The sequence below is a fragment of the Schistocerca nitens genome, chromosome 1, assembly GCF_023898315.1.
Source record: "Schistocerca nitens isolate TAMUIC-IGC-003100 chromosome 1, iqSchNite1.1, whole genome shotgun sequence".
Classification (NCBI taxonomy): Eukaryota; Metazoa; Arthropoda; class Insecta; order Orthoptera; family Acrididae; genus Schistocerca; species Schistocerca nitens.
In genome coordinates, this window is record NC_064614.1 from 384,834,973 (window position 1) to 384,854,589 (window position 19,617).

Consider the following 19,617-nt stretch of genomic DNA (forward strand, 5'->3'; position numbering starts at 1 on the left):
GCACCCATTCCACATCCAGAATGACTCCACCTGGAATGCACACAGAGTGCACACTTGCTTCCTTCCCCTCCTTGGCAGCCATGTTCCTAAGGGGCCCTATTACGAGCTTAACGTTGGAGCTCCCAACTACCAGCAAACCCACCCTCTTTGAATGCCCAGAACTTGCGGGTTGAGAAGCTTCCTCTCAAACGGGGTGGACGACTGCATCCAGCTCAGAGACATCGTCAGCCACAGATAACACCCGAAACCTGTTCGTCAAACGAACCGGGGAGGCCCTACGATCGGCCACGTGGAAAGTTCTTCACTGCCTGCCAGACTTTGGAATGATCTCACACTCGACCATGGGTGAGGGGTTAACCTCAGTGCAGGCAGTACCCGGGGAGCTCACAGCAGTGGACCGATCGAAAGACACGTGGGACATGCTCGACGTCCCTCGGATCCCCGCATCCGATCCCCCGCAGTGACGCCCATTGGAAGCAGCCTCAAGCTGTGTGACGGAAGCTAACGCAGCCTGAAGCTGTGAGTGAAGGGTCGCCAGCTCAGCTCGCGTCTGTACACAACAATCACAGTTCCTATTCATTACTGCACTCCTCCTGTTTGAAGCTTGTAAAAATTTGTAACAAGTGAACGGTGTACTCACCTTAGTAGTATTAGGAACTAGCGGCGCACTCTCGCTGACAGTCTAACTGACACTGAGCTGTTCCAGCCAAAAAAACAAAAGCCTGCACGATAAGAGAGTCAATACAATGGTCGATAGCAACGGCTGTACTGTACACTACACTGTTTTTGAAATAAAATATTGTGCCTAGTAAGCACTCAAACTCGCAAGAAATTACAAAAATAAACTAGTAACTACACAGCTAACTGAAAATAAGTCGCTCCTGTTTGAAGCTCATAAAAATATGTAGGAAGCAAACAGTGTACTCGCCTTAGTAGTAGCAGGAACTAGCGATGTGCTCTTGCTGACAGTCTAACTGACAGAAAAGTTTGCTAGCTTTCAGGTGAATTCTCAAGCTACAGCTCTCTCTCTCTCTCTCTCTCTCTCTCTCTCTCTCTCTCTCTCTCTCAAACAACACACACACACACACACACACACACGCTCGCGCGCCTGTATGGCAGCACTGTGCTGTCTGAATACACTGTGCCAGGGCTACAGTTCTGACTAGTTTTATTTACATGAGGGATTTTGTTAAATGGGGTACGTGAAAGGAGAAGGAGGTGGAGAGCAGGAAGGTCTGTTGGGGCAGAGTATTATTCATTGGCTGGGAGGGAGTCAACAGTCAGCAGGTATGTTGAATAGGAATGTAGGTGGGAGAGGCAGAATATGCACAAGATGAGTCTGTGACATAGGCATTGGCACTGTTGATTTCATTGCAGTACGTGATGTGGCTTACAATGGTGTTAAGGGTTGGGTTGGGAGGGGTAACAGAAGAGAGGAAGGAAAGACTGTGAAGAGGAGTGTAGGTGTAGGATGCATGCTGTTAGGGTCCTGGAGCAGGGTGGGGATGTGTGGGAGCAAGGGCCTAGCAAAGATTGAGTCTAGGAGATTATGACATTGAAGGGTGTATTGGTTAGACAATCCTCATCTACATAGTTAAGAGAAGTATTGAGATGAAAATTCCAGATGGGCTGAGTTTGTGAAGTAGCCATTGAAATTGAGCTTCTTGTGCTCAGCAGGGTGTTCTACACTAGGTGTAAACTCTGCTGTTAGGGGGGTGGGTTCACAAAATGTCTTGTCATGGCGCTGGGCAGCAAAACATCAGTGACTGCGCATGACAATCATGTATAAAAGGAGCAGTAATGACAGAGAGAATCAGATGTGCCAGCAGTCACAGCATGTTAACGTTACCTGAAAAGGCGCTTTTAGTGAAGCTGTATTATCAGAATGGGGAATGTGCTAGTTCAGCAACACGATACTATCGCCATAGGAAGGGGATTCGAATAGCTAAAGGTCCGTTGACAAATGCAGCTGTGGCGAGAATGATTTCGAAGTTCGAATCCACGGGTTGTTTAGACGATAGACCCTGTAGTGGCCGACCGAGCACAAGGCGTAATGCTGCTGAGACAGTTCAGGAAGAAATGGAGACTGTAGTGGGTTAGTCTATGCACGGGGAAATCAACGCTCGTGCAGTCGCACGTCGCACCGGCATTCCAGACACTACTGTTTGGTTGGCACTGACGCATACCCTCCAATACTATCTGTACAAAATCCATCGGCATCATGAACTGTTACCTGGCGATTTAGTGAAGCGGAGGGCATTGGCGGTGTGGGCGTTTCAAAAGATGGCGGAAGATGACGATTGGTTGAGTAACGTGTTGTGGACCGCCAAAGCTCATTTCACGCTCCGAGGGTCTGTCAACGCCCACAACCGTAGAATTTGGGCTACCAAAAATCCTAGAACTGTCATGGAAACTCCATTGCATGATGAGAAAGTTACGGTATGTGTTGGATTTACCACATCTACCGTTATTGGGCCTTTTTTCTTTGAGGAAATGCATGATTCTGGTTTTTTAACTGCTACCCTGACGGGTGAGAGGTATGCCGATATGTTACAGAATCACATCATCCCCAGCCTGGCTGATAAACACCTGCTGGATGGCGCTCCACCCCATATTGATAGACGCGTGAAAGATCTCTTGAGCGCGTCGTTTGGTGATGATCGTGTGCTCAGCCGCCACTTTCGTCTTGCTTGGCCTCCCAGGTGCCCAGACCTCAGTCCGTGCGATTATTGGCTTTGGGGTTATCTGAAGTTGCAAGTGTATCGTGATCGACCAACATCTCTAGGGATGCTGAAAGACAACATCCAAAGCCAATGCCTCACCATAACCCCGGACATGCTTTACAGTGCTGTTCACAACATTATTCCTCGACTTCAATTATTGTTGAGGAATGATGGTGGACATATTGAGGATTTCCTGTAAAGAACATCATCTTTGCTTTGTCTTACTTTGTTATGCTAATTATTGCTATTGTGATCAGATGAAGCGCCATCTGTCGGACATTTTTTGAACGTTTGTATGTTTTTGTTTTTGTTCTAATAAAACCCCATGTCATTCCGAGGATGTGTATCAATTTGTACTTCTCTATCTATGTTATTCCGTAATTTATTCAGTTTTCAAATTTATACTGACTTTTTTATCACCCGGTACATTAATATTGCAGAGTACTCATTGTTATGGCAATGGTTGTGAACCATTCACCTGAATGTACGTAAGTGTCCTTTGTTTCTTTCATTGATTATTCTGTGCAAATCTTCAACAACTGTAATTTGGATAGAAATATTGTATACTTGTTTAGTTTTACAGTGTTAAGGTGAGAACAGTTGTGTGTGAGTTACATAATTTAGCTTCAATTACACACTAACTCAAAATACATAACCTGTTGACTGTGCTTGATTCATTCTGTTCTACAAAGCTAGCAAATTGAATGGATGAAAAAAAAATTCACTGTTGGTGTTAATCAAGAGAAGGTAAGAAAATTGTTTGTTTGAGTACAAAATTATCCCATACCCTGAGCATAAGTATTTTCAGGTCATGGAATACTGTTGCATGTACGTAGTATGTATGAAAATGAGTGTATTTTTGTATGATGTCAAGTGCAACTGTTTCAATGCTCTGCAATGCTGCCTTTCCTAAAGGTTTTATGTTTATTAGAAAAAAGGGGATTCCTATAAAGGAAAAGTTGCCAAGTGGGAGAGTTAATGCTAATGTATCTGAGTGTGTATGTGAAAATGCTACAATAAAAAATGGATATGTTTCATAAACTTGCTCTGTATAAGTAGAGTAATTAAAACATCAGTATATTGTGAATTAATCGAAGAGTAGTATTTAAGCCGAAATAATAAATACTATTAAAGATATCAAAGCAATAAAATTATTTGTTATGGAATTCTGTGTTACTTAATTTTTGTGTGGCTTTCAATTTATGCATGAAATTTGTAAAGTTCCTGTATTTGTTCCATTATGAGACCCATAACTTTAAAAAAATTAACAAAATTCTGTTATAGTTTGTAATTGAAATTAGAGCTATAGGCCACAGCTGTCACAAGCACACTTTTTTGTCTTTGCTATTTTCAGAGTGGACAGCTAGATGAGAGAGAGAGATAAAGTGAGTAAGTTTAATCCACCTAGATGGCAGCAGAGAGTTGTGGAATATGTTGAAGCTTAGTTGTGTGTTGCTATTATTAAATATATAATAGAAATTGCTGTTTCATTGGATACATTATATTTTAGTATTAATCTGTTTGAAATATATAATAGAAATTGCTGTTTCATTGGATACATTATATTTTAGTATTAATCTGTTTGAAATTTTCAGGATTTTGAACACAACACATCAGCCACAGTAGGTCAAGAAGATATAAAAGCCCAGCCAAGGCGCTCTCTGCGTATATTTGGGAGGGAGAAACAAAATATTTCTTCTTGTAAAAGAAACAGTCTAGCTACTAAAGACATTCTGCCAAATGTTGATTTTAGGGAAAATGGTAGGCAGATGCTTTGCAGCACACCATTGCCCTTCCCTTTCATTTCCTTGGGAAAAGAAAAGACACAGGATGAACTAATCACTCCAAAGAAAGGATCATTCCTGTCTCCAAAGAGATATGACTGCATTCCTGACAGTTTGGATTATGGAGGTACATGTGACGCTCCAGATTACTGTAGAGGAGACAAAACAAACAGTGTGGAAGCACAGAATACAAGGCCTCGGCGCTCTATGCGACTTTCTGTGAAATATTTGAATAATGGGGAAGAATCAGTTAGAATTCAATACAATCGAACCAATGCTGCACTTCCCACACCAAATGGGAACCTCTCAACTCAACATAGGAATTTACAGGCACAGAATACACCAATATTGAGAACGAATACAGGCCAAATTAATCTGGGCAGTTATGATCCTGTTAGTCAGTGTTGTCATGCAACAGAAATTATTACAGCTGATCACAGTCCATTGCCTGAACAGAAGTCCCTACAGGCATTTGATTCAGTGATACAAACTGGCAACCACCATACTATCCATACTCGAAGTGATTCTCATCTTCACAGATACAACAATCATCATTATTCTCATACTGTAAGAGGAAGCTATCTTAAAGAACAAACTGATGATTTTACGGCACTCAACAGTCACGTCATATCTTCATCTCAGGAGCAACAACAAAGTGCGGTTGGCAGTATTGCAAGAACAGATAAAATAAATCATCATAGTCAAAAGGTTGTGTTGAAGAACAGAAACAAGAGGTGCAGAAGAAAAATTAATCATCATAAAAGTAAGTAATAATGTACAGTAAGTTCTAGTTGAGAGTTATGAATTATTTAAGAATAAAGGAGACAACTCACTGAAAGGCAGAAGTGCTGCGTCATCAATAGGTACACAAACAAAAGGTACAGAGCTTTGCTGGCTTTTGGAATGCTTTTCCCTTTTCAAGCCAGTACGAAAAAAATGTCCGTGTGCGCGCGCACACACACACACACAAACTATGGGGGGGGGGGGGGGGGTTTGCAGGCAGCACGAGTTACCTTAGTTTTAGGCCAGGAAGGGGTTATGGGAGCAAACAATGTGCTGGAAGGATAGATCCCACAAACAATGTGCTGTGAGGATAGATCCCATCTGTGCAACTCAGAGAAAAGCTGCTAGAGCTGCTAGTGGTGGGGAGGATCTATATGGCATGGGATGTGAACCAGCCATTGAATTTAAATCTCACACATTGTGCTCTTTTGCATGTTGTGCCACTGGGTGGTCCGCCTTCTTTTTGCCAACAGTTTGGCAGTGGCCATTCATTCTAGTTGACAGACCAGGGGTTTGGAGCTTTGGGAAGCTAGGAATGTTTCCACTAGATGACCCGTGAAGAGATTGGCATAGGTGGGTGTCATGCGGGTGCCCATGGCTCTGCCATGAATTTGCTTGTATACCTTCCCTTCAAAGGTGAAGTAGTTACGTGTTAGCGTGTAGTTGGTTAGGTGTACAAGGAATGAAATGGTCGGTCTGGAATCTGTAGGACTTTGGGAGAGCTAGTGCTCAATCGCAGCAAGGTCATGGGCATAAGGGATGTTGGTGTACAGGGAGATTGCATCAATAGCGACAAGTAGGAATCCGGGAGGTAAGGGTGGGGGTATGGTGGGCAACCGACACAGAAAGTTGTTGGTACCTTTAATGTGGGAGGCTACATTTTGGATAATTGGTTGGAAATGTTGATCAACAAGGGCCAAGATTCTTTCGGTGGGGGCACTGTAACTGGCCACAGTGGGGTACCTAGGATTGTTAGCTCCCGCCAGACAAAGGTTGCACCACTGTTGTGATGAACTGGAGTGACTGCCTGGCAGAGGGCCTCTTCCAGTTGTCCAACAGCTCGACATACAAGCTTTGTCAAAGTGACAAAATCCGAGAAGTCCAACATAACCTTCAATCCTTGCTGAAACCCCTAGGCCCTTCCCAGAACCTCTCCCCTGAATTCATCTCACTACTCAGCCCAACAACAGCCCTCACACCCACCTTCTACATGCTCCCCAAAATCTACTAACCTAACAATCCTGGGCACCCTGTTGTGGCTGGTCACAGTGCCCCCACCAAAAGAATCTCAGCCCTTATGATCAACATCTCGAACCAACAGTCCAAAACCTAGCCTCCCATATTAAAGAGACCAACAACTTCCTGTGTCGGCCCACCATACCCATACCATTACCTCTTCGATCCTAATTCGTCACTGCTGATACAGCCTCCCTGTATACCAACATCTTTCATGCCCATGACCTTGATGCGATTGAAAGCTAACTCTCCCAACATCCTGCAGATTCCAAACCTTCCACTTCTTTCCTCGTACACCTAATCAACTTCATCTTAACCCATTAATACTTCACCTTTAAAGGGAATGTATACAAACAACTATGCCGCAAGGTTTTACGGCTTTGGGAGACGAAATGTCATAACCTTAGCATGCACAACAAACTGTGTGTCATTAAGGAGACTACGAATGTGTGGCAGTCCTCCATGCGGGACTCTCGCAGGGACTCTGTGGTTCTGTGCCGTCTCCTCATTGGCCACACTTGGGTGACACACGGCTACCTCCTGCGCCGTAATGACCCATCTAAGTTTTGGTGGTGCGCCCGGCTGACAGTGGCCCATATCTTTGTGAGCTGCCTTCCTATGGCTGCCCTGCAAAGGACTGTTCAGTTACAGGACTCATTGCCATTAGTATTAGCTGACAATGCCTCATCAGCTAATTTAGTCTTACGTTTTATATGTGATGGTGGGTTTTATCATTCTATATAAGTTTTTGAGCATGTCCTTTGTTCTATTGTGTTCTCCACTCTAATGATTTTAGGCTGGATGTTTGAATTTGTCGCAGAGTGACTGGCTTTTCCTTTTTATGCTCATGGTCGGCCAGCCACGGTCATCTCCTCTCTTGTTTTTACCCCTTCTGCCTGTTTCTTGCTCCTCTCTGAGGTTTTCTGTTTTGATCATAGTAGTGTTGGATGTCCTTCTGTCTTTCTTCTGGTTCTTCCTTTCTCCTGTTACTGTGCTGTATGTCTCCTTTCTTTTCTTCTTTCCCCTGTGTAATTATTTTACTGGGAACAAGAGACCGATGACCTCGCAGTTTGGTCCCTTCCCCCCTCGTCAGTAGGCGGACAGCTGTGTGTGTGTGGGGGGGGGGGGGGCAGGCGTGCGCACGCGCATGTTTTTCCTATGGGCTTGTAATTGGAAGTGCATTCCAAAAGCTAACCAAGCTCTGTACCTTTCGTTTGTGTACCTATCAATGACGCAGCACATAAAAGTAAGTAACTTTTTTGTGTTGTACAGAATTGGTGCAAAAATGTGAGATCTCAGTTTGTTTTTATCTCTACTTCAGTATTTTGCAACTTATCTTGAACAATGAACTGTAGAGTACCTACAGTTACAGTTGCGGTCAGTACCTCACATCATACTAAGGAAGGAAAAATATTTGCATATTCCATGACTATATTTATTTGATTTCATTTGTTTATAGCATGCTGTCAACTGAGGTTACTGAGCATGTCTCAATGCAGTGCATTCTCATATTCTACTGAGTAAACTTTTCTGCACTCTTCAAGGGTTTCTACTACAAACATATTCAGGAAAATCTGACGACAGTATGGTGTCTTTCTTTGCATTAGTGATTAACATTTTCAAATTGTATTCTGAGATTTATTTTTGCACTGAGGTGACAAAAGTCATGAGATACCACCTAATATTGTGCAAGACCTTCTTTTGTCTGATGTACTGCAGCTGCTCAATGTAACATGTACTCAACATGTTGCAGGAAGTCCCCTGCAGAAATATTGAGCCATGCTGCCTGTATAGCCATCCACAATTTTGAAAGTATTGCCGGTGCAGGATTTTGCGCATGAACTGATCTCTCGATTACATCTCATAAGTGTCCGATTCATGTTAGGCAATCTGGGTGGCCAAATCATTCACTTGAATTGTGCAGAATGTTCTTCAAACTATTCCAAAAAAGTTGTGGCCCTGTGATATGACGCATTGTCATCCATAAAAATTCCATCTGTTTACTCTTCTATTGTGTTACATTCACCAGAATTTTTATTTCCTCCGGAATTACTTTGGATATCGTGTTCAACCAGATTCACAAGTGGAAATTTTACCCAAGAGACATCAAATTACATGTGATCACTAGAAACTGACAAATTATTTTACATTCTAGAAAAGATCACTTTCCATTTATAAGAAATTCCGCCTCATCATTGAATTAATGAATAGAACTGTTTGTTTATATGAATGTTACATAATCTTCTGAAACTTATGGATGTAATCGAGTTTTGCTACTTTCAGATGTAAAGAGTTTGTCTTTAAAGAAAACCTGATATGATTTAAGAGAGAGGTTGGTGTGCTGTAAACTTCTGTCCATAATCCTTTCATAAGTTTACTGTCATTATGCATCAAATTTGCAGCTTTAACATTTGTTAACGTTGGCTGGCCGGTGTGGCCGTGCGGTTCTAAGCGCTTCAGTCTGGCACAGCGTGACCGCTACGGTCGCAGGTTCGAATCCTGCCTCGGGCATGGATGTGTGTGATGTCGTTAGATTTAAGTAGTTCTAAGTTCTAGGGGACTGATGACCACAGATGTTAAGTCCCATAGTGCTCAGAGCCATTTTTTTGTTAACGTTGAGGTTCGCTGATGACAGTGTAATTCTGTCAGAGACAGCAAAGGACTTGGAAGAGCAGTTGAATGGAATGGACAGTGTCTTGAAAGGAGGATATAAGATGAACATCAACAAAAGCAAGACGAGGATAATGGAATGTAGTCGAATTAAGTCGGGTGATGCTTAGGGAATTAGATTAGGAAATGAGACACTTAAAGTGGTAAAGGAGTTTTGCTATTTGGGTAGCAAAATAACTGATGATGGTCGAAGTAGAGAGGATATAAAATGTAGACTGGCAATGGGAAGGAAAGCGTTTCTGAAGAAGAGAAATTTGTTAATATCGAGTATATATTTAAGTGTCAGGAAGTCGTTTCTGAAAGTATTTGTATGGAGTGTAGCCATGTATGGAAGTGAAACATGGATGATAAATAGTTTGGACAAGAAGAGAATAGAAGCTTTTGAAATGTGGTGCTACAGAAGAATGCTGAAGATTAGATGGGTAGATCACATAACTAATGAGGAGGTATTGAATAGAAATGGGGAGAAGAGGAGTTTGTGGCACAACTTGACAAGAAGAAGGGACCGGTTGGTAGGACATGTTCTGAGGCATGAAGGGATCACAAATTAACATTGGAGGGTAAAAATCGTAGAGGGAGACCAAGAGATGAGTACACTAAGCAGATTCAGAAGGATGTAGGTTGCAGTAAGTACTGGGAGATGAAGAAGCTTGCACAGGACAGAGTAGCATGGAGAGCTGCATCAAACCAGTCTCAGGACTGAAGACAACAACAACAACAACATTTGTTCTATTAACTTTTAGTCACAACATTTCTATGTGGTACTAGGAGGAGGAATGATTATTTCTGATTCCATATTTGAGTAGATTACTGACTTCTTTATTGTTAAATTATTCTGACATCTTTACCACATCATTTTTGTTCATTTTTTTCTTCAGTTACAAATGAAAGCTCCTGTTACTGTTATAGCTTGTTCATATACCTGATTAGTTCTGAATTTTTCAATAAGGAAGTTCAAACTCTGATTCCTGTAAGGTAGGCTGTCCTAAATATTTTTAAAGTTGTCATATTCCTAAACTCACTTGTTTATGAGCCTTTCAGATTTTTGTCCTTCATGGTTTTTTTTGGTTTTTTTTTTTTTTTTTTTTTTTTTTTACCAGCTTGATCTGCAGTTATCTTTTGTGGTGTTGTCATGTGTGTGCCAAAATCTTCTGTTCTGTCACATGTAACCGGAAAAATATTTTCAAATAACATTTTTAAACAATATGTGCTGTTCCATTCAAATTTACATATTCACATGAATTCTGCAACTGGTTTATTTAATTCACTTGCTATCAGATTTGCTGCTTTCTAATTGTCTTTTTGTTATTTTTCATACTCTGTGTTTTGATCGTTTGTTGACTCGATTTACATTTAACTCTGTAACGCCCTTCAAGTTTGTCAACATTGACTTTACAAGGTTTTGTAAATGGTTACTCCTTTCATTCACTTGAGTAGAAACTGTATTATCTTGCAGTACATGCTTAATTTTTTTTTTAGTCTTTATGTCTGTGTTCCTGTGGCCAGGGCCCACAACATTTCATAAAAAGTACTTATTGGCTATAATTCAAGTGCAGCTACTCACAGAGATCCAGTGTGGGTCATAATTAACATAGGGCAGCAAAATTTGGTAGATATGCTAATGTGTTAAAGCGGAACTGAATTGTGCTGTAAAACAATTGAGATCCAGTTGTGGGCACCAGGTGCAAATCTGGCACTGTACACCATATGATGGTATGACATCCATGCTGTCATTTGACAAACCGTTACGTGTGAACAATATGGTTATTGAGAAGAATGACCACTTGCTCTTAGTGAAACTGTTTTATGTGTCCTGCAACAATTACAGTGTTGCATTGAGAGAGTGTCACTTATTGCGGAGTCTGTGGAGAAGTCAAATGTCATTAAATTGTTTAAAGAAGATGGTAATGACATCTGAAAACGTGAGCGAGCTTGGTGTGGCACGTGGAAGAGGAAGGCATCCTATACCAGTGGAAGTTATTGACAAGGTTGCTGTTACTGCAGTTGACCATGCAGCATATGCCTCGAGTAGTGCTAGTGTTCATGCAGTGTCACAAGGGCTGTCCATCCCATGGTCAGCAATATGGAAAGTTTTGCAGTTCAGCTTTTTTCTATTTCGCTATCACTTATTCCAACACCTGCCATTTTGGAATATGTATGATGGTTGAGCACAGGAATTTTATTATGATACTCCATTGTGAAACAATTTCAGATGGCCAATTTCAGTATTTTGATCTTCCCTCTGTATGTATAGTGCATTTTGGTATTGAGGCTAGCAGAATCAATAATTCTTATCTGCTTATCGACTTTCAGGAAAACCAGAACCCTGTAGTACATCTAGTCAGACCCATTAGCAAAAGTTGCTTTTGAACTCATTGAACATTTCTCACATTGCTCTCCTTGTGTCCATTTTTTTTTTTTTTTTTTGTCAATTAGGCTTTTACTCTACTTAAACCTGTGATGGAGTCTCTTTCCATTTGCAGCAACTCTCTAAAACTGATATTGATTTTCATTAATTGATTTAAAAAGTTTGAATCTGTTAATTTAAGAGATAGCTGTCATGAGTCCATTATCAGGCTACGTGCTTGAAATAATTTTCACACTAGACATTCACAAAAAACGTGCTTGAAATAATTTTCATACTGTACATTCAGAACAACCCCACATAAATCGCTGTATCTTGTAACAGTTTTAATCACATGAATTTCAAATTCTATACCTGGTAAGTTGAAGCCTTCCCCTATTGCAGCAGCATAATCAGGAAATTTATTCCAGTATTCTCCAGTTTCTCTTTACTCTGCCAACACAACTTCAGACATCTGATAATCTTGTCCTTTTTTTTATTATGCTTAATGTCACACAGATTATTTCAGCTTCTGAATTTGTAATAAAAATGTCACTAGATGCTAGAGAGCTTTTTATGGCAGTAAACACGCTTTCACCCTTGGCATCTAGTCTATCTTTGTGACATTTATTTCAATCTGAATATAGGACTTCACCGTTATTCACTTATTTCACTTGACTTATTGTTTCTAATTTTATGTGGCAATATTACCTTTAATAACTGATACTGATTCTGCAAAATTACTTTGTATACTCCTGCAGTTTACTAAAATTAAATAATAGTTTCTTTCTCTTTGCGGTTGTAAGGGTGATCCTTTTCTTTTGTAACTTGGGATGCACGAAGTGTATTATTTATGACCATGTTTGAATTTACTCTGTTGAGTGAGTCTCGGACTTTGCATTTACACATTCCAAAGAAAAAATTACCTTCGCTAGTGTGGATAGTATTCTTTGCAATGCCCCTGATGTCATTTCCAGCTATACTGTTGTGGTTGCTGTCCAAATTGTTGCCTTCAGCATCATTTATTATTACGTAATCCTTTGCGTTAATATGTTTCACAAAAGAGCCTGAATCTGCTATTCGAATTCTGCACCAGTTTTGTCATGGAGAAGCATGTCAATCACCTAGCTGTAAGACTTCCTTGGTCTTCTTAATGCTTCCCTTTCTAATCTTAATGTGTTCCTTATGTCCCATACTGTCAAACAGCTTCTGGACTTAGTGGATTTTCTTGTTACTTTTGTCCAGCTTCTAAAGCAGTGGGACAGCGGGCTGATGCTATTAGACTTGCAGCATTCAGATTTGATAAATGTGACTGATAACCCAGTCTTATGATCTATCTTTAACATTGCTGTTGTGAACTACAACTCACAATTGTGCTAACCCTTTTCTACAACTACCAAATTAGGTCAAAGTTCAAGATTACTTGCACTTTTTCATGTATTATTTAATTGTAGTGTGCATCACTGCATTGTCAGTGCTGAACAGCATCACTATATACCAGTAGGTTGTGGCACAACATCCCATATAATCAGTGGCAGCTCATGAGTATACATTCTGGGTGTTCACAAAATTTTAGATTCAGATAAATCTAAGTTTGTGAAAGTAATAGACTCTGTTGTATAACAGTTATACTTATCAACAAGTTTATACAATTACAGCCACTGCAAATAATAATAATAATAATGTGCATAACGTATCTGACAAAAGAAAGAATTGTTTTGTGGAACTATAATTAAGTACAGTTTAGGGCAAGAATGAAATAATGTGTAAGCTTTCACAACTCTATGTTCCACATTTTTGTGCAAGTGGTAGTTTTCTTGCTTTTCCATTTTTTCGGATAAATATACAAGATCCCCAATAGATGTGTGACTTTACATATGAGCTGAATATCAGATATTCTTACATTAAACCAACACATTCACTTATGCTAACTGTGCACTTCCTTGTTAAATGGTCACTTTTAGTCACTTTCTCTCAATCAAAAGATATGGTCTCGGAGGCCCTAGTTCCTTTTTAGCTAACTTTTCCTGGTAATTTACTTTTCTGTTCCCAGAATGAAATTTGCACTCTGCAGTGGAGTGTGCACTGATCTGAAACTTCCTGACAGAGAAACTGTGTGGGACTGAGATCTTTGCCTTTTGCTGGCAAGTGCTCTACCGACTGTGCTACCCAAGCATGACTCAAGAGCCCTCCTCTCAGCTTTACTTTTCTGTTAACATTTGTAATAGGTTCAATAGAGTCCATGTTTGCACTGCATACAGAAGCCAATTCCTGCCTAGTAAACAACCAAATCCAAACCCAAATTGCCTTTCTTGGAAATGATTAAACTCAAGTAGTAATGTCTACCAACATGGTCACTTGACAAGATCACAAATGAGGTGCTGAGCTCCATAAGGGTCTCACGTTGAAGTGAATATCAGAGAAACCACTGATACAGCTTTTTGTGAATTTTCATGTACACAATGCGGGCCTACAGCCACAGACAAACGCGATTCACAATAAGATCAGCAGATTTCCAAAACATGGATAAATACTATAATCTCACAATTGACGGTGATATGCTTTAGGCCCTTATGATTCTCAGTGCCTCAACTGGATTACTGTACGATAAAATTCAAAACTTAATACAACTCATTTAGAAACCCACAAATAGTTTTTTCTCTCAGTGTCACTATAATATATGCTGACATCTGATCTATTTTACTATATAGTGAGTGAATTGGCATGTCTGAGTAGCGTGCTACCATCTAGCATGATTTATGTTGAGCAAATGGGGATAAAAGTCTGCTGCAGTGTGCTACCACCTGGTCACATTGACGTAAACTTATAATTGACTGGTTAGGGCTAGCTGTGCAGATCTTGAACTGTACACATTGTTTATCAAATCCATATTTATTTGGTCCATAAGGCAATTACGTTACGCCAGTTCCACATGCATGATAGCTCCTTAAAATGTGCACAACCGAAGGTGTGCTTGTGTGCTCTTAAATGGCAGCTGCCATTGCATATGATGACACTGACAGTCCTTGCAGCGATAATTGTTTATGATGGATCTAGGGCAGTTTGCACATGCTGACAGTGTATTTGTTTAATGAGAGATTGCAGTTATTGGGGCCCCTAGGTATGATTATTCAGCTATAAGTATAACATTGTGTAATTTAAGATAATGTAACATTGTTAATGGTGGTTTGTTTCATATAACTCTTCTTTTATTAAACTATTTTGAAAAGTGAAGTGTACAATACTTGAAAGCTGACAATCTCTACTGGTGTAGAAATAACGTTATTTTGATTCACAACTTTTACACAACTGCAAAATAACTGCTGTGTGTACTGTGAAGAAAACATGTCACATGTACTGTGAGGAAGTCACATGGCCTTCTAAGTATTGCTTGGAATCCAGATGCTGTATATTATACCATATCATCTGTATGGTACAATCGAGTTTATTTTCTGTTGTACCTGCTATCATTCTTATGTATTTACTTTCAAAACAGAACTCTAGTAGGCATCTACGTGTGAAATTTTACATAGATTGCTTCATTCACTCTTGTCAGTTTCAAGGCATCAACTGCAGCCTAACTTGTTGATGCTATGCAATATAAAACCATAATAGGCAGGGAGTATGCTTGCAAAGACCTTGTGATAAGCTGTGCAGGAAGATACACTACACTTAATTGACAGTAACGTCACTGCCTGTCAGTAGTAACCATCACCAACATGTATCCATATTAAATGCTACTAGACAGATGGAAGAGTGGTGCTCACTTTATATGTGTTGTTCCATGAGAAAGAACAAGGTGCCATACAGATTTCAGGTAAATCCCACATCCCTGTTTATTAGGCCATTCACAAGTGAGGTGAGGAGAGTATAATGTGGAAAAATTGAAAATAAGGTGCAGGATGACATTTGTTAAGATATCAAGGAAAAACTTATTTGATACCTGAGAGAGCTGAGTGAATAAAAACTGTAGAGGGAAAAATGAGAGCAGAATATATCCAACAAATAATTGATGACATTGGGACAGGTGCTATTGGCAGATTGCATGAAACCAGACAAAAGACTGATGACATACAAAAAACAGCAATATTTGTTGAGCCTGCTATGTGGAACATGGTGTAATATTCATATTAAATTTTGAAATTAATTACTGCAGAATATTTATTGGACCTTCATCAAACTGGTTAGAATTCTTGCTTTGCTGAGGAATCCAAGTGGAAAATGCATTATCCACTTTCAGATTTGTTGTCCAGCTTTTACAGTATCAGCCTTAAAGTATGCAATTATTCAAGATATTGGTAATGGCTAACAACTACTGCCACACATCTTTGTAAACAGACCATGTTAAAATGTTTAAAATATTGACCATGTAATTTGAAAATGTTTGAACAAAGATATGTTCCTGTTTGAACTCCAGTAAATCTTTACCTTGAAAATTTAAATATTGTTCTTATAGTAATGCATTTGTTCGTCACCTATTTATACTTACTGTATCAATTAATAATGATACTTGCTCTGATAATTGTTGTGAAGCTGATAGTGCAACTGTTGTCTCTCTCTGGAGAGTCCCAATTTCTGAAGTTGTTTGGCAACTAATTTTCATACTGGTAAACCATTCGTAAGTTATTTCTTGCTTATTAATTCTATCTCATTAATGCTGTTAATTATTACATTTTTACAGGTCCATTTAGAAGAGAAAGCATCAAAACACCTAAAAAAATAATCATGATGAAAGAACTTGTAGCACATAATGTTGGCAATAATATTCATCAGGAGCATATGAACCGAATAATTTCTTTACTAAACACAGGTAGCACAAGAGAATTACAGAAGCTACCAACTATTGGACCAAAAACAGCTTTAATAATTAATAATTACAGGTAAATATTTTGCACTGTTGGTTATGTTTAATTTGTGAGAGAGTGAGTTTGTACACATGTGCATGTCCACACAAGACAACTGCAGTCTGGTGGCATGTGTGGTGTAGGCGATAGGCAACAACTAATGAGTAGTTTCGTTTTATTTTATTTTAATTAAGCTAGTGAGGTTCTCTTTCTGTCAAATTTCAGAACATGTTACTTTACAGAAGGTAGTGAGGTTCTCTTTCTGTCAAATTTCAGAACATCTGGTTCTTTACAGAATAAAACCAATCATAATTTTGCAGTTATTTTTCAAACACTTCCTGTAGGTTATTCGGGTGAATTCAGTCATGTGCGTGCAAGCTTCCAAATGATGATCCAAATCTTTGGTAATGACGGGATTTGTTAATCATTGGCCATCATCCCAAGAACAACCAAGTGGATGCCTCTCATCCTTGGGTTTGAGTGACCTGCCCTTCCTTTGTAGCAGTCCCCAACTTCCAACACTACATACTCCTCACGGAAGAAACTAATTGTGCAGAGAACTAGGGTAGTTTCCAGTACTTGTAGGTGTGTTTATTGCCAGTAATAAGAATTTTGCCTCCTGGGGGTAAGCTCTGGCCCAATCATCTGTGGTACAATTGTAGCTTTTCATTTCTCAACTGGAACCATAAAATTAATGTTTCATCACTTGAAAAATATTTGTTATTGCTTAATTTTGTTTTGATCCATTTCAGAAACTTATCTGGGGAAACATTTGAATCAGTAGATGACTTAAGAAAAATTCCTGGTTTAAATAAAAACTTTCATGAGAAATTTGCCCTGGTAAGTGTTTAACATAAAGTAACATTCTTTTTGTTTTTTTATCTGTTGTGTGCCACATGAATTGAAAAATCAACTTCATAGTACAGTATTTTGTTCATGCAGTGTAATTTAGTTTCTTAATCTATAGTGTTGCTAGCAGAGAAACCTGGTGTGTTTATAGCTGTCCCACCAAGCCTGTCCCACACAACATCTGGCCTTGTGCTTGATATTTATGATGTCATATCTATTAAACTAAGTGTTATACAATGATATAATTGTGTTGGTACATTCAGCAGCATGTGTGGATACTGTCTGCAAAATGTGTTGCGAATGGAGTTAGTAGCAACAAAGTAATAAACTAAATGTCATGCATTATGCAGACTTTTTCCATGCATCTCACTGTTTTTAATGTCACACCTCCTGAATTATGTGTTGTACAATGATATAATATGCGCTTACATTCAGCGGTATATGTGCATGCTGTCCGTAAAATGTGTTGTGAATACAGTTAGTAGTAAAGAACTAATAATTTACAACGTAATGCCTTATGAAATACTTTTACTGAATGAACTTTAGAAAAGTTGTATGTGACAAACATTTTTCCTTTCGTCATTTTGTCGGGTTTGTCAGTGAGAAATTTTTTATCAAAATAGTGAAGTAAGCTGATACGCCGTTTTGTTACCTGAAAAGATGTATGTATTACATACCATGTAATTTTTATGTAGTTTACGTGATTATAAAATACATTTTAATTGAATAGAATATGAAAAGAACCAGAAGTTCAGAGTTCAAAAAGTGTTTGAAACAGATGTAGAATGGGCGTGCAAAACGAACGAAACGATCAACAACTTGATACTGATTACTGAACTACCTATGAGCAGTCAGCAGTGGAACTGCAACGAGTGGCCACACGCAGAAGGACGAGTCCGACCGAGTGATACCGAGACAGACGGGAACGAGACCGCTGATTGCGCTCTCCCGCTCCAACTTCGGGCTAAGCGGCTCACTAGAATTTTTGGACCCACACAAACTGGCTGACTGCTTTATATTAGCGGCATCAATTATTGGCGATTGAACTACAGAATCATAAATGATCTCGCTATCAGCACAGGAACTTAGCTTTGTCATGTAGGATCCTTCTGCCATGGTATTGCTGCCTATGTTGCAGTTGAAACCAACGCTGAAGTTCTCGTAGCCTCTGCTGTGATACTGCAACCGCCGCTGCACAATGAATCGTCGTTGAAGATTTCGCTGCTAGCTGGAACCATGTGTTCTTGCAGGGTGTATACAAACCGGAAGATCCGGGAAAACCCAGGAATTTTTTATTGTTTTAGTTTTCAGTTAAATTTTTGTAACTTTTAACTGGTGAGAACCAGTACTGTAACAAAAGATATTTCTGTATCTCGCTATTACAGAATAATACTGGAGCAATAAAACATGAACGAGAGAAAAAAAATAAATAAAAATAAAACAAGTTGCAAAGGAAATGCTCCATATACAACAACAGAACACAGTTCTTATACAAGTGTCTACCAACAGCAAATTGTGTCAAAGGCTTTAGAAAGCCTTTGCACTGCTTCATAACAACAAATTGCCTCCGATGAGCATGACGTCACAACTGATTGCATTAGAACAAAATTTTGAAAAACACAGCCCTCAGTTGCGAACACAATTTGTAACGTAGGTTTCGGTGTCACAAGGGACACCTCCGTTGGACAAAATTAAAATTAAATGTTACAGCATAACGTACCAAAAAATACAAAAGCTGCGGTCATACCTCACAGCATTAGATAGAACTAAAATAAAATGCAACAGAGGTGCAAGCCACTAGGGGCTGCCATGTGTCCTCTGCTACAGTCAACACAAAACAAACATCATGCGACTTGTACGTCACGGCAACTTCAAGACAATACCGCCACCTGGTGGCTAATTGGTAAAACAAGCTATTCTGTAAACATCTCTCGTAACTGCAGAGCGGGAAATAAACGCCTGAACGGTGTACATAAAGTAATTACAATAGCGGGATACTGCATGATATAAAATACAACTAATGAATGACTGGCTGTAGTACAAAAATTCCAGAACAAATGCATCAAGAAGACATACGAAATAATCCATTAAATGACATTACTGCTTGCCATAATAGATACGTTATAAAAACCAAAAAAGTTTTTTTAATTTACATATATGAGCCGTAAAAAGTAAAAAGAAAAGGTATCTCTGAATCTGCAGGAAGTAGTTGGTACATAAAAGTATTAGATCTCGTCAAGCAGCGGCTTTACACCATTGAAATAACTTCTTCTGCGCAACTGCAACTGCTCGTTGAGAAAAAGTCCGTCATTCGAAAGTAAATGCTTGAAAATTTCCAGCTCCTCCAAAATATCAAGTTTACGCCCTTTTTTTCTGCAAAATTT

The 19,617-nt window shown here is 39.4% G+C and overlaps 1 protein-coding gene across 7 annotated transcripts in view; it reads left to right on the forward strand.

Moving 5' to 3' along the window:
- LOC126249129 (kinesin-like protein KIF22) overlaps positions 1-19,617 on the forward strand; it is a 317,400-nt gene that overhangs the window by 277,762 nt on the left and 20,021 nt on the right. For all 7 annotated transcript variants that reach the window (XM_049950791.1, XM_049950819.1, XM_049950826.1 and 4 more), the window contains 3 exons: positions 4,319-5,270; positions 16,222-16,420; positions 17,137-17,224. In XM_049950791.1, the coding sequence (XP_049806748.1) occupies positions 4,319-5,270; positions 16,222-16,420; positions 17,137-17,224 (1,239 nt within the window). The remainder of the gene's footprint in view (positions 1-4,318; positions 5,271-16,221; positions 16,421-17,136; positions 17,225-19,617) is intronic.